This window comes from Amblyomma mixtum, chromosome 6 (genome assembly GCF_055824585.1).
Source record: "Amblyomma mixtum isolate Tamu chromosome 6, ASM5582458v1, whole genome shotgun sequence".
NCBI lineage: Eukaryota > Metazoa > Arthropoda > Arachnida > Ixodida > Ixodidae > Amblyomma > Amblyomma mixtum.
This window is the reverse complement of record NC_143017.1, coordinates 155,247,247-155,267,547: the sequence shown is the minus strand read 5'-3', so window position 1 is coordinate 155,267,547 and position 20,301 is coordinate 155,247,247. Positions and strand designations below refer to the sequence as shown.

The following is a 20,301-nucleotide window of genomic DNA, read 5'->3' as shown; positions in this document are numbered from 1 at the left end:
TACAACCAGTGTGAAGAGCACATTAGTGTGCTGAGTGAATTATGTAGAGTGGGGTGCATGGAATCTTCACTACTGAGAAAAATACCTAGGAGTTATCACGTTTTGTTTTGCGAAGCATTAATTACATTACGCGATGAAGCCGGCAACCATAAAGGATGTCATCCCCTAATTAAAGAGAAAATAAAACAGAAATTACATCACTATTTCTGTGCTCAAATACAAAATATCCTGACTACTGTGCATTAACGTGGCGAACCGGAGATGGTCTAACGGCAGCAGGACTTTTTGTTTTATTATACTAACTGAAAAGCATCGCGCAGACCGAGTTAAGCGTGTAAGACGACAAGTTTACTCTTTGCATGTCTGGCTTAACGCAACGCATAAAGTGTCGAAGCGGCAGAATTTTAAGGACCAAAGTGGCCGCAGCCGTGATCCAAAACTGAAGTGGTCTATAGTTAGCCTTACAACCACATCTTGGCCAGTACCTAGGAGAGCCTCTATGGCCATGGACCACTGAAGATCTGCCGATTGTCATGGACCACAGAACATACAGTTTATTCTTGTCTGCAGCAAGCGTACACATAGAATGGCTAGGCCAGTTTTTCTAACGTGCTCGCGCGCGGAACCTTACGAGCCGAGAAAAAAAAAATAAAACCGGCTTCGCAGAGGACAACCGGCGCGAGGAGAGTACGTCCACTCCACGTCATCCACGGGTGGCCTCGTCCGGGCGCCGGTAGCCGACCACCTCGCTCGGCGCCCCTTACCTGCCGAAAGTGCAAGTGTGCGAGAGATGAGGGTAGGGAGGAGGGAAGGAGCCAGAGATGCAGCGAGTGAGAGTGGCAGCGTTCTCCACGGCGCCGCGGCGATGGAGAGGGCGGGGGTGTTGGCTGCCTCTCTGTGGCGGCGGTGTGCTGGGGGAGCCCCTTTCTTCTCTCAGAGAGAGCGCTGTTTACCAATTCCCCGCCTGGAGACCGGTATATAAGAGCGTGGCTGCTCCCCGAGGAGGCATCCACATCGAGCTCAGCCTCAGAGGAACTCAAACACAACCAAATCCCATACTTACCAGTGCGCGCCACTCATCTAAGTCAATATGAGGACCTTCGCCCTGTTCGCCGCGGTTTTCGCCTTCGGTAAGTACTTGCTTCCTTCCGATGATCCCTGACAGCCTGCGCCCTAATTAGCGGTTGGGTGGAGTACGATAATTAGGTTACGAAGGTTAATGAATGGCCACGTGGTTCGGTTTATCACATCTCATCTGGTGGCCAAGACTTTCTGAGCATCTAAGCCAGTTGCAGTTCTGACTTCGGAATATCCATAGGCATGGAACGGTTCTAGTGTCTTCTGCAGTGAAAAGACGCCCCCTACAGATCGTTCGACATGTATGCGCTAAGTTGGCAACCCATACCTGAACTTAAGTTTCGGCACCCTAGGATGCAGATCGCCAGAACGTGTCCGGGCATCGATACTGTGCGCTTATCTTGTCGATGGTGGAACCTTTATCACAAATCGCAGTCGTGGTTGAATCGGCACGGAGACCGCATTGCAAACAGTCGCGCTCTGAGCAGCAATTTATCTCAGCGACTACTTCTACGCAGATCCCTGAAACAGGCGGAGTTACACTTCCTATGCTATTTCCTAGAGGAACGCTAAGCGAACGCACTTGGCGAGCTTCTATCTGTAGTTTATATTAGTGGCGCGATCAGCTGGGTCGAAGAAGTGGGCAGATCATACGCGATGCAAGACATGAATGGAACCGAGCGGAAGATTAAGGAGGGACGTCCATAGGGGCATGGCATGCCACGGCATTGGTGCTTTATTCCCACAGCGCGTCCGCGCCTCTATCTAACGGCTCGTCTTCACCCCTTCTCGGCTCAACAGAGTTTCCTCACCGCCTTAATCGTCTTCCCTTCCAAAAGCCAGAAAGGCCCCCCAAGAAATCAGCCCGAAATGTAATGACAGACAAAATGAGTGCGGCCACAACCAAAAAGTAGACGGTAGGAAGGGAACGCGGAGAAGGGAACTGTTAGGAGAGCGACGGCGTTGACTTTTTTTCATTTTCTTTAGATATATCTACATCTCTCGACTGCCGTCTCGCCGGTCAGGAGTGCTGCGGGCGCCTCGAGAGCACGGCGGCAGCAACCAGTGTCCCAGTAACCCCAAAGCGGTCCTCTCGCGGCGAGGGATCGGCCCCTCGGCGGGGCGCTTCTAAAAAACCCCACCTCCTTTAGCTCTCTTCTCTTTTCTTTCTTTCGTCAGTAGCGCTCCACTGAAGGGAGAAATAGATGCTGGCAAAAGTAAGAGGAACCCCGACACGGCATCTGCTCCCCGCTAGAACGCTCACGGCGCCCCGCCGCCCAACTTCTTCTCCTCCTCCACATCCCAGAAGGAGGACCGTAGAGGGAAAGAAAAAAAGATGAAGTGTGCGAACGTTTTCACTTCTTTCCCGGGTTACCCCGTTAATGCCGCCGCAAGAGGGTTCGCAGCACGTGCAGGACGCGTTCCAAGGCCCCGACTCTTGCATCCCGGCTCGCAGGGGCTGTACAAATCTGCGACGAAGCACTCGCTTCCAAAAAGCTCCTGTCAGATTCGTTGTCAACTTTGCCGCATGCGTACAGAAGGGAACAAATTTAGAAGGCCGCCAAAGGAGACTTTTAGCGAGGGCTGTTCGCACTTTTGGCCGCGTCCTCAGGGAAGGCGAGAGAATGAGTCGAAGCATAGATACGTTTTCTTGCCCTGTCCACAAGGTGACACTGCTTGAAATTTCTTGCTTTTATCGGTTCTAAATAACCACAACGATAGAGAGTCGATACAGCGCTTGATTTGAAATGTACGTCCTTGGTCGCAGACGTTCGGGACCTGCAACTTCTCAGCTACATTACGATTTTGTGTCCCACAGCTCCAGGCTTAGCCGCGAAGATTAGATAAGAGGGAAGACCATAGTATATTTAAGTACATTCAGAGAGAGGGGAAGAACCTCCTCCCCCCTGCTTCAGCAGGTTAGTTGTACTTTTTCGCAGACTCCGGTCGAAGTCAAGTTTCGCTCATGAAAACTATACTTCCAGGTAAAAAAGGCAGAACGATTAGATTATGAAAATAAGACCCTCGTCACTCCCGCTTCAAGTGCCTGAATTCAATAAGGCGTTTCGTCGCCAGCCAGCCCGCAGGGGCGCCGTCGACTGTGCCCATTCTATCAAGGCTCCTCGTAGACCTGAGAGGTAAACGTCCAGACAGCGAGACAAGGAGGCTATCTCTTTGCGCCACGCGCCGTGACCTGACAATGCGCCACCTTGCACGCGCCCAGCAGTAGATGCAAATCGCGCGCACAGCACGCAGCCAGACAGCTCAGACACAAGCCTCGATCGCGGGCGAAGCAACAGCAGCGAACCCGTCTCGATCGGCGGCGGCAACACGCGTCTTTTCCGAAACACCTTGAACTCAAACTAACGGCACTGGACGGACGTGCCCTCACTCCCGATGATAAGCGCAGTGTTGCAAGCACGCCGCTTCGAATCTCGCTGCCGCCGCTGCACGCAGATACTTTCGCAATGGAAAGGTTTCGGTCTTTCATATGGAGCGAGCAACAGGTCCCACAGTGCGCGTCGACGGCATCGCCGATGGAGGAGGCATTGGTCGGTTCCCCGTGGAGCGAGTAAGATCACGTGATAAAGGCGAAAGACTGGCGTGAACGTGCGCAGTGTGTGTATGCAGTGTACGCCATGCATGTCTGAAATGCATTTCCTTCATTTCTTCCTTCCTTCCTGCTTCAGAAAGCGCTATTGGGCGCGTATGCGGTGACTACTTTGTCTTCTTCTGGCTTCATTAGCAAGCCGGTGCATAGAGATTTCATGATACGAAGGGTCGATAACCCGCGGGCTTTCATGCATAATGACTGAGTAGACTACATCGTAAACGTAACGCCATGCTAATAATGCATAGACGGCAAAGGTGTTAAAGCTTCAGATGCTAGTAGCGATCCGCCGACCTTTTGTGTCTTACAGATGTCGAATGCATTTCGCAACGAGACGAGCGATGCATGCAAATAGCAAGGAGAAGGATGTGTCTTGCTTGATTATACACCTACGAGGAAGCCCATGCAGTTAACCTTGGGGAGTCGCTCGCGACGCTGTCCGACTATCGTTCAGGCAGAACGTCGCCACCCCCGATATTCTGCAACTTGTCGCGGCTACGTACTGGCACACAGCCCTGCAAAATACTGCAGCGGCTTCTGACCAAAAGCTTTATCTTCGCGACCGCGAAAAAGCACGAAATGAGATATGTCCCGTCTAGGGTGTACACACCCTGTTCAACGTATCGGACGCCCGGGCTGATCTGAGAAGGGATACGGGCGCTACATACGAGGCACATGTCGCGCTGCTAGCGGGGATCGTGACGCTGCAGCGGACCAGCTGCTATAGTGTTCACTGCCCACACGAACTCTCTTTTTCTTTCTCAATGTAGGCCGCCACTGTGCTGCAGCGTATTTTTAGATAAAGGTCAGACTTCGGCAGAGAGGAAAAAAGTACAGCAACCCAACTAGCCAGCCAGCCTTCAACGGTCCGTACGCGGTCGTTGGTGCTTGCGATTGTGCGGGGCGCGTGTGGCGCGATCTCACCCGAAAAACGGCGACTGCGGCGGCAATCGTACAGACACTACCCGAAGGCAGGTGGACAGATAATCCCCGAGAAGGCGACGCCGACTTCTCTCGCGAAGGTCGCGCTGTAAGAAGAAAGCGCCGCTTCCTCGGATCCGTGCGCCCCTCGCGAGCCAGCTGAGCGTCCCCCCCCGAACGAAAGAGAAATCACAAAGGCCATTAGACGACGACGCGCAGAAAGGGAAAAGACGACGACCGCGTCGTCTCGGGACCACTCGCTGTCGAACGACACAATCGTGCCGCTGACGGGGACAGTAATCTTCGGAGGGTATGGGTGAGCGTTGAGTGCGTCCCCTGTCCTGCTCGGAGCGTGCTTTCGGATACGAGGAAGCGAACACGTATCCATTGAAGAATTCGGACCCCCGCCCCCTCCGAACACGTGAGGTGCGCCCAAACGCGGGGAGACCGGAGGGGTGGTGGGGAGAGAGGAAACGAGCCGCGGGACGTGCTTATAGGCTGTACAACTGTAGCCCACGGCAAAACCAGGCGGCCGACTGTGACCGACGGCTGCGACTAATTTCCTTCGACTCTGGAATGCTTGTCTAACGCGATAGGTGCTCAAAGATGGAGTTACTGAACGCGTGTCAATGCCCTTAGCTGGACACACTCTTGGGTGCTTTTTCTTTCTTTGCTAAGGTCGGCTTCTTGAGGGACAAAAAAAAAAAAAAAACGACTGCGTCAGCTCTCCTCGGCAGGGACGTACAGAGGAAAAGCTTGTCAAATCAGTCACATCGGCAGTTAAGTGGTGGTGGTTTTAAGAAGGTTTCTGCAGCAGTGAGAAATGCGAAAAATGGTATGGCAAAGAACGAAACTCCGTTCCCCATTCCGCCCGTGCAAAATGGGGGAAAGAGTCGTTGAACTTTTCCCCACAACACTTGCTCACCTACGGCCTCGGCAGCCATGCAGAAAGCATGCTCTACACGTTACGGCTGGCGGCAATATATTCAAATATGCCGCGTCACAAATAAGCAGTTGCGAAGCACAAAAGCAGCATTGAAGGCGCGCGCAAACTTATTACTTTCCAACGCACGGCGCCTAGCAGCCCAACACGGCACCAATCATGCGTTATGAGCGCATGAACCCTTATTTGTTGAGCGTATTATCGTCATCGCAAGGTCATTGCAAGCAAGTCTAAAGATCTTAGCAGTTCAGATGTATGCGATATGCTACGAGGTCTCTTGCGCAGGTTATCAGTTCTCATACATCATGTTCCCACATTATGTTCTCATACAGGCTATGTTTTGATATAACAGGCCTAGCTAACCAATCGTTGTCCGTTTCTTTCTTTTCGTTTTCCGCAGCCGCCTACCAGGTCAACGGAGAGGCATGCAACTGCCACCTGCGCGAGCTGGATCTCTGCGCGGCCACGTTGCTGCTTTTCAACCAGAACCCATCCGGAGTGGCCACCACTGATGCTGAGGTCGACAAGCAGTGCGGCTTCCTCAAGGAGTCGCAGGAGTGCTTCAGGAACTTCACCACCCGCTGCGCCACCCCCCTGCAGAGGGAACTGATCGGCTTTGTCTCTGAGGGATCCCAGGAGCTCTTCAAGCAGTTCTGCACCAAGGGAACCGACGTCAGGACCAGTGAGTACCCCTTTCCGGAACCCTTTTCCTGGCCACACCTGGCTTCAGTAAAGTAGGGAATCGTGGTTGTTTCCAGTGTTTTCGATCTTCCCGAACAGCCAAGCACGCTCAAAGCATTACGCTCAGAACGCGAGTCTCCAACGCCATGCGCGGAAGTTATTGTAGCCATCATAATTTTGCCTTGCACAACAAAGACGGCTCATTAATACTCAAGATGGCACCGGATGGTGTTCTGAAACTCCAGCGCGGCGCTGTTGAGCCAGATAGACTCGATGTTATCGTAAAAGATCGACAGACTTCCGATGTACAAATGTACCATTAGCTTTTCAAAGCATGCTCGTTGCTTATGTTAGTAACCCAGACGCTATGCCACATTGCAACGCTTGGAAGCAGTTACAAGAAACGTATTCTACTCTTCGCTGCTTGGAACAATTCCAGCGTGCTCTTAACTGCCTGGCCTCCTGGCAAAAATTCTTCCTTATATTCACGGCTGAAACTTTTCCTTAGTCGTCGTAAAAGGAAGAAACAAAACGATGGGGTGGTTCTCGGGCAAGGAAGCAAATACTTTTTTATTTATTTTGCCGTGGCCGTCGAACCTACAAGACCCGCTTTGTTTTCCTTGTTGTTGGCCCAGGTCTTTGTTGACGCATTTTCGCGAACGAGCTGTTTGCACCCGGTCAAGACTCACCAGTGCATGACGTAACTGGCGGTGCAGCCAAGCGAATTGAGCTACCGCCTCGGAGTTTAGTTTTTGTGATAAAAAGCCTTCGTGCGACTCCGAGACAGCGTTACGTGAAAGTGGGAATTTTAACACTTTTTTTCTTCCTTCCCGCAGACTACCTGAAGCACGCTCCATGCCTTGGCCAGACTCTGCCCGACCAGAAGAAGTGTCTCACCGACATCCAGGCTGGTCTCGAGAAGGTCTCCACTGTTGCCTTCAACGACCGTGTCCCAGCTGCCTGCTGGTAGGTCTTTCCTGTCATTCTACCAGCTCATATATCACAAACAAGCGCCGGTCGTTGTCAACATGAAAGAGCAGGTTTTTTTGTTGTTACCTGCCTCTAGTATATACCAATACTATCATAAGGACGATGGCTTTCGCCCTCGGAGGAAAGAGAGAGACAGAGGCTTATGAAAAAAAAAACCCGTCATTTGTTCTCCAGTAATATAACGCATAAATTAGGCGCCAAGTATTTTGTAACTTGCTGCGAACCTCAGAACGAAGAGTCAAGCACAGCAATTATCGCCTGCTGGCAGACACTAAATTATCCTCAAGAGACCACAGCATCTGAATCTGAACATCTCTGAGAAACAGCTGAGCACGTATAGACAGGGTGGCTCTTTTGCTGGAACATATAGCGTCCGATGTTGCTCATACTCAAAGCTAGTGCAACACTCGTCCTTATCCGACTGGCGATGCCTTTTCTGTAGGGAGCAATGCGACTAACTTCCCTTTTCTTTCCCTCGCGCAGCATGTACAACCGCTACCAGGGCTGCACCCGCAAGGCCATCGCCAGCAAGTGCGGTGAGGAGGCCATCGAGTTCGGCGAGATCCTTGTCAAGATGGCCGCCTCCGACCTGCCCAACGTGGTGTGCACTTCCTACGGCGAGGCCAACGCCAGGTGCAACACCCTCCTGCCACCCCCCGGCACCAAGCCCTCTGGCAAGCCCACCTCTGTGCTCTCCCGTCTCTTCTCCGCCTACCTGGGCAACTAGAGGAGGACGCCGACGACGCACTGCTGGCAGCAGCGCTGCTCGGCCCTTCTGAAGCTTCCCCTAAGATCGGATGCGCCTCCATCCCCCGCCCTCTTCCTCGAAACGACCACCGAAGCCTAACGGACTCTCGCGGCGGTTGTGCTTTTGTTTTTATAGTTTTTTCCCCTCCTCCACCACTTCTTCACTACTCTCCCGGAAGGCCCGGGGCGGAACCTGCAGGACTGCCGCCGTACACGCCCGGGCCGACTCCTCCGCCTTGTCTCGACCGGCACAAACTTTCCCGTTGTCTCGCTCGCTCCGTCCCCCTCCTCCTCCTCTTTTCCACCCGCCTTCGTACGAGGAAAAGCAGGACATCAGAAACACATACATACAGAGAAAAGGGAACTCACACGGACACTCGCACGCTTGTCAGCGAAATTGGGGCGCTTCAGAAGAGGTGTTCCTGTACAATGGCATTTAGTTTATTATCAGCGTTTGGGAGTAGATAACCCCAGCGCGAAGTGAGCGATAGAGAATGCACAAAAAAGGACTGCAAAAAAATACATATAGAACGTGGTTGAATAGCAAGCCTTTGCATTTGTTTTGGGGACTTGTCTTGCCAACTGCGTGATCTCAAAAAGGAAAAAAAAAGCAGATAGGTGTTGACGTCACGCAATCCCTAGAGTAAGACAAGAGAGAAAAAAAAATTAAAGGTAGAATCTGCAAGGTTTAGCGACGCGGTCTCCGAATGCATGTGGCTCTGTGGCCACAATGACCAGTGTGTGTGCCTTGATCAAGGGCTCGACTCAAGGGCCTACCTACTCTGTAGGGTTTTGCGTGAATAAAATTCCTAGTGTTATTACTGTTTTCCAAGTCTGGCTGTCATTGTCCTCGTTGCTTGAACCTGTTGTTGGAGCAATGATTCTCCTCACAGGAGCCGCGTCCAGCATCCTGCCTCGAACAGGACCGCGATAGCAAAGTTGAAAAAAAAAAAGTTTCAACTTGGATAACTGTCACGACTGCTTACAGCACTTGTCGGCTAACGCCGGTCGCACTACTGGCACTCAGTTTTTATTCCCTCTCTGCCTTGGGAATAATGCCTCAAAGTCGCATTTCCACCATTTCGTCGCATTAGTTGCCGTCTGGCAGTTCACCAGTAAACAGAGAGAGGCGTCTGTGCCAAGAGCGCTTGATGTTGTTTACGCGTATGGTTTAGTCTCTGGCAAACTTGCCGCACTCTTTGAGTGCAAAGCAGCGCTAGAACTATCGGCCATGAACAGCAGGATGGCGGAAGATATATATATTTTGGCAGCTCTGGCCAAGGCTAGCTTGTACTGCGCTGGCAGTGTATATCGGCTGTACCTCGCAAGATCAAAGCGAAGCCGGGGAGGCCCTTCGTCGAGGCCGGTCGGTTTTCTTTGCGGGCGCCTGGATGCTCGGCTTGTCCGAAGGTTACGCTCTTTATGGGAATGAATGGGACTGGATATTGGCCCCTTCCGCTACCCTTTTGCAGGTGTCAGGGGCCATATAACACTGCGCTTTGGTTGGCTTGAGCTGCTGGCAACGCATCATGTATCTAACTCTTGACCTCGTGATGCGCTTGCCTGGCTAGCCGAGCTCTATGCACTGGCAAATTTCTAACACCCCCTTTGTATCACTACAACTAATTGACGCAGAGACTGTATCTTTTTTTATATATACTCCGCTTGCTTTGATTTCTAGGTTTCTATTGACTTTCTTATCTAGCTTGTCGCTTGTACAACATTCATAGTCCGTGCTAACACCTGAAGTTGGCAGCGCGGATACAAAGACAAAAAGAAGACAGAACGCAAGAGCTTCTATCGATTAACATTGTCTTTGTAGTCGTGATTTTTTATAACGCCAACCTATCATCTGTTTCATCAGCTACGGCTCGTGCGAGAAAATCAGAAGCCAAATTCTCAAAGCTGCTTCATGACTGCAATGTGCTTTGGCAGTTGGGCGCAAATCAAGTGGCCATATCTACTGTCGGACGACTGGCTCGCTCTCACAAACTCATCGCCTCCGAAGCGGAAGCTATACTTTTGGAAAAAGCAGATCAATGACAGATGTATCGAAGCCCATCGCATGTAACTCACTTTGGTGCTAGCTAGCCTATCATACTTTCAAAAGGGGATTAGCGGCAGCGAAAACTATGTAACACATGAGATAAGTCGATCAGAAGGCCTTGTGGTCGCTGCCACTCGCGTGTTCCTTCTAACCCCCTTTCTAACTTAATCTCGCGCTTAAATGACTGTTTCCGGCTGGCTCGCGCAAGCGACCTTCGGCGATCAGCCAATTACTTGCCGCTCTAACGCGAGAACAGCGGTGACAGTTCAGCTCGTGATTTGCTGACGCCACCAGTAGGATTCGCTTCAGTGCCGTTAAATTGCGAGGGAGAGTACCCGTATAGCCTTGTCCCGCCGTTCTCCTCTACGCAGCTGGCGTCGCCTGACGTACGCTTACCGATCTGCTCGGTCGCAGTGCCGCGCTCACGGCCGCGCTAATAACTTTGGTGCGTCAGCAGAGCCAGGTTTGCCTCTTATTGTTTCAAAACGCTTACTAATTGGACAGTTGCGAAACGGGTAGTCGCGTCGAAGAGCCGCTTTGGACAGAGCGGAAGTGGAACAGTTTGCGGCCGGACGTGAGGCGCTGCTCGATGAAAGACACCGCCGGAGCCGCAAACGTGGTGGATAAGCAGCTTAGGGTAGTAAAAAAGGAAGCAAGAAAAATAGCCGACTGTGGAACGCTCTATAGTTGCATAACCGGGGACCCTATAGCAGCAATATTATTGCGTGCATGCACGAAACGTTGCATCAGTCACTGAATTCCCCTTACTCGAGGAATGAGGAAATTCTAAGATTTTCGCAGCTGGAATGTGACAATTCTCCGTGTTCTAGGGCCGGATATGTGGTAACGAAGACGTGACGAAAATAAGAAGAATACAACTGAATTGGACTCGAACTCCGAAATTTTATTGCCTCTGTTTTAAGAGCAGCGGGTGTGTACTGTAATAGTTCAATATGAGCGGCGTGTATTGTAATAGGCCGACGCTTTTCCTGCCTTTAAAATATGTCACCGCTCCCACCGGTGTCGTCCGCACACATGCCTGCGCCGTCCGCGCCTAAAAGGCGGGTCTAGCCAACGGCAGAGAGGAAAAATAATTTTATGATAAATAATTACTAAATGCAGCACAATCTCTCTTATTCTTGATGATTTCATGCGTTATAGAGGTTGCTAAACGAAATATTTTGTTTCGTTTTTATGGGGATTTAACTTCCCACAGGGACTCGGGCTATGACAGACGCCGTAATGGAGGCCTCCGGAAATGTCGACCACCTGACATCACGCAGTACACGGGCCTCTAGCATTTCGCCTCCATCGAAATGCGACCGCCATGACTGGGATCGAACCCGCGACTTTCGAGTCAGCAACCGAGCACAGTAACCACTGAGCAACTGCGGAGGCTAAACGAAATGAGTAAGGTCCTGAGTCGCAACGCATTAATAATAGCATGCATATGCAGGCACCTCTCACTCACTTAACTACCCTAAAACATGAAATAGATCCAAAATTTATCGTATTTAGGCGTCGTCATGCTCTTCATCATGTTCTCGGCTCAACTAGACATCTCTTGTCGCCTAAAAGAAAAGGTGAAGTTTAATTCCAATTACACGATTTCCTTTGACCCTCGTTTTATTCGTACCCTGAATTTGCTACAAAGATGGCATGCATGAGCAAAACAAATTTTAATACGCCTTATCAGTGGAAAAACTTTGCTGACTTTAAAAATAACAGAAAGTAAATTTTTTCTCATATGCATAGCACTCGGCTGCTGACCCGAAAGACGCGGGTTCGATCCCAGCCGCGACGGCTGAATTTCGCTGGAGGCGAAATTCTAGAGGCCCGTGTACTGTGCGATGTCAGTGCACGTTAAAGAACCCCAGGTGGTCGAAATTTCCGGAGCCCTTCACTACGGCGTCCCTCGTAGCCTCTGTCGCTTTGGGACGTTAAACCCCAATAAACCAAACCAAACTTTCCTCCCCTCCCACCCCCCCCCCTTTTTTTTTTGGGGGGGGGGGGGGGGGCGTGACCAGGGCAATGTGGGCATTGCCCAATTAAATGTTGCACGTATGTGGCGTATACAAGGAGATTTAACTTTGCCCGCCTCATGATGTCTGCAAGTATACGGTCCAAAGCTACAAATCATGTACCTGCCACACAGTGTAATTTGAAGATTTAATTATTAAATTTTTAAACAAGGACCGAAATTTCGCAATCACTACAGCTACCAATAACGTTATCATCACCTTCATTACCACGACCACCCCATCACCTCCACAGGTCAGGAGCTTTAGCATATAGCGGAGACGTTTAGTAGGCGTGGAGTTATATCGGATTAACATACAGGGTGTCCCAGCTAAAAGTAACCAAGCTTTTAAAAAAGGAGAAGTGTCCTAGCCCCGTGAGACCAACTGAGGGTTGTTGCCAGTCGCGTGTCCTAGTCTGCGGTATTTTTTTTATTGTGCAAACGTAATTAATTAGCAGAGACTGGTTAGCTAACTTTTTAATTATTGCCTTTAGGAAGAAATTGTCAATGCAGGAATTGTAGATCGCATAGAAAAATAACCGGTTGCGGTGTTTCCAACCAAGTACTACTGATACAGCTGCTTTTATTTGCCTTAAAAGAAAGCCCGCGAAATACAAAAAGAACCACGTGATAGGGAAGCAGTTTCAGCGCTCCCAGACGACCGATCAAACAACGACATTCGCTTATCTTTGCAACGCTGTCCCGAACGGGGTTCGGCGTTTTGCGATGGTTGCGAGATATACGCCAGCAACTCTCGCATGGGCGCTAGGGCGACCGCTCCTTCAGCGCGTGACGGTGCAAGTTCGGCGGCACGGCCACATGCCTATCACTCGAGGCGAGGTTTCGCGTGAAAAAGCGCTCCATGCGAGCCGCGCTTCACTTCCTTGAAAAGCAGCGCCCGCTTACTTTTCATGACGCATATCTCGCCACCACCTCAAAACGGCGAACCCTGTTCGGGGCAGCGTTGCAAACATAAGCAGATGTCGTTGCTTGACCGGTCGTTTGGGAGCGCTGAAACTGCTTCCTTATCACGTGTTTCTTTTTGTATTTCGCGGGCTTTCTTTTAAGGCAAATAAAAGAAGCTGTATCAGTGGTACTTGGTTGGAAACACCGCAACCGGTTATTTTTCTATGGGATCTACAATTCCTGCATTGACACTTGCTTCCTAAAGGCAATAATTAAACAGTTAGCTAATCAGTCTCTGCTAATTAATTACGTTTGCACAATAAAAAAAAATACCGCAGACTAGGACACGCGACTGGCAACAATCCTCAGTTGGTCTCACGGGGCTAGGACAGTTCGTCTTTTTTAAAAGCTTGGTTACTTTTAGCTGGGACACCCTGTATATACCACGCGGGGTGACAGGATGTGGGGTCAGGTGGGGCACGCTCCTGCCACTAAACCTCGTTGCTTCGTTACTTCTAGCAAACAAAAACAAAATAAAAACGGTACGTCTCCGCTACGGTAAATCTATCTGCTATATATGCCAGGTAGCATCGTATCCAGAGTACAGGCATATTTCAGTGATTTGCAATGATCTTCTTCCTACGCCAGCCGCGGCTACCTGTCGAGATGACTCTATGCCGCCCCCAACTGCGTCTTCTCTCTCTCCTGATCCACTCTGCCATTGGAAGGTCATCGGTTATTCTCAACATTGAACATCCCGACAAAGTTATTTTAATCGCCTTGACTTTCTAAAGGACCCCATTACCTTATCACCTCAAGAATGCGGCTCTCTTTCTGTCCTTCACGGTTCCCCTATTGTTTTCTTGTTCGCAGCATTCCCTGCGGTCGTTCGAATTTCAATAATTTCCTTAACCTTAAAAATCGGGCCCTACCTACTGTTTGGGAGCAATTTAAAGGGATATTTGTAAGCGCCCTTATATTGGCAAACATGTACACCAGTGGCGCAGTTGTGTACCTGTATTAAACCAATCGAGGGTCCAATTTCACCAGAAGTTACAATCGAATACAGTTCAAAAATCAAGGAATCGGCAAACGACCCTCAAAGGTGGTCTTCCAACCAGTTGCGTCGACTGGTTCTCATGGCGTCGTAGTTAATTGCCTTGAACCCAGTACAGCGTGAGACACTGCAAGGGGCAAGCAGAAGCAAAACGATTAACCATGCATTTACGGATTAACCACAACGCCATGAAAATCGATCGACACCATAGATTAGCCTCCTTTTAGGGCCAATTGCCGCTTCGTTCTTGACGTGTTGCAAAAATTAGCCATTTGTTATTGGTGGCCGGGTTGCTTACAATGTAGACGGCAATACTCCAGGCAGAACGCAAATACCGCCTGACCATGTATACTCTTACAGGTGTGGCCGACTTTGTGAACTTGGCTCTGATTGACTGACATCTGCCGTGTATATAGCATGCAAAACGCTCTGTAGCTTTAGGACACGCCGAGTATACATGCGACTGTGTTGCTATTAATGCATAAGCGTGGTTGCAAGGGTCGAGGAAAGGAATGCGCAACACGTCAGCAAAAACTGCGGATTCCGCGCGGTTTGGTTCCGCTCCGTTTCGGTTTGCGCAACGAATAGCAATGCCATGCCGTCAGAGTGACTTTTGCGGAACCGGCCGAAGGTATGCATGATTTTAGACTTAAAAGCAGGAACGTCACTCACACGTCTTCACATACGAAGCCACCTTGGTGGAAGTATGCGGAAAGTGGCGTCGTTTGTAAATTCCGAGCTCAAATATAACTTCGGTTGTAGAAGAGGGCGGTAAAGAGATGATATAAGGAAAGGAAACTGCTACGGTAGACCGTTGCGGTTTGGTGCTCCTGTGCAGTGCGGAGGGTACACATATAGAATATGAATGCGTTCATAGAGCTCCTTGTACGATAGGCGTCATGTGAATTCCTCCTTCTTTCGCTACGGAATTTGCTCTCAGAGAGTTTGTTATGAGATTGTATTGACGAGTGGAGCAAGAAAAACTTGTGACAGCAGGTGGAAGGCAGAGGAGGAATTCACAAATGTGTATTCGTTGCGCACGATACTTGCGCACAGCCCGTATGTGTTACAACTACAATATGAAGAAAGTGTCAAGACTGCAACGATACCTGTGATGGTGTCAATGAGATCATAAGTGAAATGAAAGAACTTAGAAAGGAAGTCCAAAGTCTTTCACAGAAAAACGCGGAGCTGGAAGCTGAAAACTGCAGATTGAGTGAAAGGATAGATCAACTAGAGCAGAATCAGAGGATGAATAACTTGGAAATAAAGGGAGTGCCCGAGGAAGGTGACGTCGTCGATGTTGTGAGGAGGATCGGGAGTACTCTGAATGAGCCGATTGCTGATTCGGACATTGACATCTGCCATCGTGTACCCACATCAAACTCTTCCAAAAAGAACATTGTTGTCCGCTTTGTACAACGCACAAAACGGGACAAAATTCTGCAAAAAGCGAGAACGCAGAAGATGACCACAAAAGATCTTGATTATGGCGGAGACGGCACACCCATCTATGTGAATGAGCACCTGACCCGCTCAAACAAGATAATTCTGGGTGCTGCGATCGCTCAGAAAAAAGTAGCTGGATGGAAGTTCGTGTGGGTGGCTGGCGGGAAAATTTTTTGCCCGCAAGGACGAGCGAACCACAAGTCACAGAATTGGCAGCGTGGCTGACATTGAGCAGATAATTGTCTAGAAAAGCTGTACAAGCTGTACAGTGCAAAACAGCTATCATGGAAGACATACCACAGGAATGCCACTATTATGAATGTGATCATTTCAATGAAAAATACAAAAACGGTGTAGGAAAGTTTTCAGCAATTCATCTAAACATGAGAAGCCTTAAAAATAAGGTTCAAGATCTTGAAATGTTTCTGCATTCACTTAGCTTAAAATTTACCGTTATAGTACTTACAGAAACTTGGCTGACAGAAGAAAACGAACCCCCTTACCTCCAGGATTACAAATGGGAAAGCATAAGTAGAAAAAACAAAAGAGGTGGCGGGATAGCCCTTTACCTGAAAGATAAGTTACCGTACAAGGTATCAGGTAGCTTGTGCAGAATGGATGAAAATGTCGAGAGCTTATCGGTGAAAGTGCTTAACACCACTGTCTGCGCCGTGTACAGGCCACCTTCTGGCTGCGTATCTGAATTCATGCAGTTTCTTGAAGCTTCACTTTGTTCTTTTAGCTCGGAGAACGCGCCGTTTATGATCCTTGGAGATATAAATATTGACACAATATCCGATAACTTACACGCCAACACATTTCAAGACGTTGTTCACCAGTACGCGTGCAACAATGTGATAACACTGCCCACTAGGGTGACCGTTCACTCGGCCACATCCCTTGACATCTGTGTCACAAACATAGATCGCGAAGGTCTTTCCGCTGGTGTAATCTTGAATGACATCAGCGATCACCTGCCTGTGTTCTGTCTAGTAAACGCATCCTACAAGGAACAACATAATGATGAAGGAAACCTCTTGCTCCGCACGATAAACGAAACTGCGTTAAACATGTTCAGCTGCCTTATCAACCAAGAAAGCTGGCAGGCAGTCTACGATGAGCATAACCCCGCAACTGCGTACAAGATCTTTTTACACAAATTCAAACAGTGCTACAATACAGCCTTCCCTCTGCGAAAGCAGAAAAAAAGAAATAAAAAAGTTAGAAAACCATGGATAACTGCGGACTTATACAAAAGAATACGTAAAAAGAATAAATTGTACCACAGTTTCATTACCTCTCGAAATTGCGACATATTGAAAGAGTTTAAAAGATTCAGAAACAAATTAAAGTTCGATCTGAAAAAGGCAAGAGATGATTATTACGAAAGAAAATTTCACGACATTCAGAACGATCAACGCAGACTGTGGAATAATGTGAACGATTTAACTGGCCGAGGGCGAAAAACACATACCGTGAATGAAATTGTAATCGATAATGCCAGCGTAGTTGGGAAAGAGCTTGTGAATGAAATGAATCGACACTTTATTAGCACAGGGGTATATAGTGGACAAAACTCAGAAGTGGATAGTTTTATGACTGGAGGGCAGGTTGATTCCATTATGCTTGCACCAGCGACCCCTGCTGAAATTGAAAGAATTATCATGGCGCTAGAAAACAAAGCTGCAGGCGGGGAAGACGAAATAAAGACCTTACCTGTCAAGCATGTCGCTCATCTTATTAGTCCTGTATTAACTCATATAATAAACGAGATGCTTACACGTGGTGTGTTCCCAGATGAATTAAAAATAGCTAAGGTCACCCCTGTTTATAAAGGTGGAGATGAGAAAAAGCTTACCAACTACAGGCCGATATCTGTTCTGCCGGTATTTTCCAAGATATTTGAGCGTGTTATCAATGATAGGCTCTCGTCTTTTTTTCATAAACACGATGTAATTACCAAGTCGCAGTATGGCTTTCAAAAGGGTAAGTCTGCAGAACAAGCTTTGATAAACATAAAGGACAAAATAATTGAAAACATCGAAAACAAACTGCTTACTCTGGGAATCTTCTTGGACTTGAAAAAGGCATTCGATACTGTGCAACACGATATCCTTCTTAAGAAGCTTGCTGTGTACGGTGTCCGAGGTGTAGCGAAGAATTTAATTACATCATATCTCTCAAATCGGTATCAGTATGTATGCGTCGACAGTCTGGTGTCACAAAAATTGAAAGTCGAATATGGCGTCCCTCAAGGATCAATCTTAGGACCCCTCTTATTTCTTGTATACATAAATGATATAACGTCCATACCAAACTCCCCTGAAATAATAATGTATGCTGACGACACAAATATCTTCTTCACTGGCACCACAAAAGAGTGCATAGAATCATCAGCTAACAGTTACCTCCTGCATCTGTCCAGATGGCTTAAAAGCAACCGGCTGAGTTTAAACACATGCAAAACCAAATACATAATTTTTAAGCCAGCAAATAAAAGAGACCCCTACTGTGTTCATCTGAAATTTGAGGACACGCTACTGGAAGAAGTCACAGAGCAAAAGTTCTTGGGCGTATGGTTTACAGAGGACCTTACATGGAATACTCACGTTAACAAATTAAAAAGTGAGCTATCTCGAGTTACTGGTTGCATGTATAAAATACAAAATATACTACCCACCTGGTTGAAGCAAGCATTATACTATTCACTTTTTTATTCAAAACTCAGTTACGGCATTCTAGTATGGGGAACTACGACAGCTTCAAACTACAACAAACTAATCATGATACAAAAGAAAATATTGAGAATGTGTGAAAACTATATTGGTGACAAACGAGGACTCCGAACAAAACCGCTCTTCATTAAACACAGCATGCTTAAAGCAGATCAAGTTTATTATTTCCAACTACTTCAGTGGATTTATAAAAATAGGCTGCACACAATACCCGTAGACAGTTGCACTTCATACCCAATACGTAGACCACACCATCTCAAGCCCGCCACAAGAACTAATTACGGAAGGCAAAAATTGAATTGTCAAACAATTAACATATTAAACAGTGATCACTTTAATGTACAATACACACAATCCTTCCACAACTTCAAAAAGAACTGTAAAAAGCTATTAGTGGGCAGTGACATTGCATTCTCTTTTTGTTAACTTGCGCTCATCCCTGATAACACATGTAACCTCAGCTACGTTGCATTATGTTATGTTATTTCTATTATTTATGTTATATTATGTTATGTTATTTCTCTGTTCGGTTGTACACTATATTTGCCATTGTTTCAGCATGTACCCCACACATCAGTCCAAACCTTGTTTTTTCCGGAAATGCTTGTGTGTACTGATCTATTTACTGCATATGCGATTTATTTTTCGGACCAATGAATTGTGGTTTTTCTTTTCTTTGATTGGCTTCTGATGCAAGCCAATTTTGTTATTACATAATAACTATTGCATATGCCTTTTCTTCCTCTTTAAAATATACCATGTTGAAGAAAAACTAATGCTGTGAAGTCATGTGATCTAAATAACTGATTTTTTTTTTTGCTTTCTGTTGTGTGCTAAAAATGTTTAGCAAATATGATTGTAAATGACACGTTATGCTGCCTTGAACTGTGGGGGCGCAGAGGCTCTGTCAGGCATTTTGCCTTTACCTCTGCCCCCTACACGGAGAGAATCCGTGACACAATAAAGAAAAAAAAAAGTAAACTGAGCGTAACGGACGTTCGAGGTCCTGGTAATCAGTGTCGCAACCAGCAGCGCCCTCTGCGGTAGCCTGACGCTTATTTCGTACAGCCGGCGTCGTCGCTTCGGCGGACGCGGTTGTTGCGACGCGCGTCTGTTCTTTCAATCTTTCCTCTCACATCTTTCAACTCTCCTCTGTCTGCACGTGGCAGCGAGTGTGTCTCAGCTAGAGCCAGTGGGCAGGCCCGTGCACTTTCCTTTTACACCTTTCCTTCAGTCGCAACAACAACAACCCACTCCCCCGGCGCACATGCACCATATTTGCATACCCTGCTCCTATGCGGAGCTCAGTCTCTAACCCATCACTGATGATTCTGTAAAGCATCACATGAAAAACCTGCTCAGTGAATATATTTGCTCCTTTATTTCTGTACGAAAAAATTTGCGAAAAAAAGGAGAAGAAATGAAAATATTAGCTCATATGGATGTCTGAACTGACGCTGCGCAAATTAAAGGGCTAAATAAAGTGACAAGCAATCCAAACACCGAGAAAGTAAAATAACAGTTGTATCGATATGCGTAAGAAAGTTCTGCTTGCAAAATTTGGCGAAATTGACGGGCAAGCGCGTTTTCCGACGTTCAAAACTCGAATGACAGGCGAAGCGCCAGTGCCGCGGTCATTCATCCCCGCCCCTCCGTTTGCCCCACGTGCTGCAGCTGTGCGGTCTGCATCCCGCTGGGGCAACCCCCCTCCCCTAGCTGGAGCGGGAAGGGTGCGGGGGGCACGTGGAATTTCACGGCAACGTGGATGGAAGGTCTGCGAACTAGGTACGTACGAATAGTACTTTTTGGAAGCCAAATCGAATACTAACAGGCCAGGTTTACAAACTAATCGAATGCGAATAGCATAGTTGCAAATTACACCGAATGTTAAGAATAATTCATTTCAGCGACGCGCAAGTACAAACGTAGAAAAAGTTAGTGTTTATCGTTAAAAGCTACCGAGACATGTGGGACAAAAGATGAATATATGAGACATAACAGGACCTCGTGAGCTTCAAGCAACACAGCATGGCGAAGCGCAGTGACAATTTTTGAATGAACGTAATTTTTTCCCACCTCAATCGCGAAAAATAGAGCCGGAATTCTAAGTCCAGTAA

General features: G+C 48.0%; 1 protein-coding gene across 1 annotated transcript; it reads left to right on the top strand.

Moving 5' to 3' along the window:
* The first annotated feature begins 971 nt into the window (after positions 1 to 971).
* On the top strand, positions 972 to 8,796 carry LOC149340899 (uncharacterized). The gene is made up of 4 exons (XM_089549821.1): positions 972 to 1,130; positions 5,953 to 6,234; positions 7,070 to 7,199; positions 7,707 to 8,796. Exons 1-4 carry the CDS (start codon positions 1,091 to 1,093, stop codon positions 7,948 to 7,950), a joined length of 696 nt encoding a protein of 231 aa, XP_089405947.1. The 5' UTR covers positions 972 to 1,090; the 3' UTR covers positions 7,951 to 8,796.
* Positions 8,797 to 20,301: the final 11,505 nt, after the last annotated feature.

Coding starts and splice junctions, on each gene's coding strand:
- LOC149340899 (XM_089549821.1), top strand. CDS start 1,091: ATGAGGACCTTCGCCCTGTTCGCCGCGGTTTTCGCCTTCG. Junction 1,131..5,952: donor CGCCGCGGTTTTCGCCTTCG/GTAAGTACTTGC, acceptor CGTTTTCCGCAG/CCGCCTACCAGGTCAACGGA. Junction 7,200..7,706: donor CGTGTCCCAGCTGCCTGCTG/GTAGGTCTTTCC, acceptor TCCCTCGCGCAG/CATGTACAACCGCTACCAGG.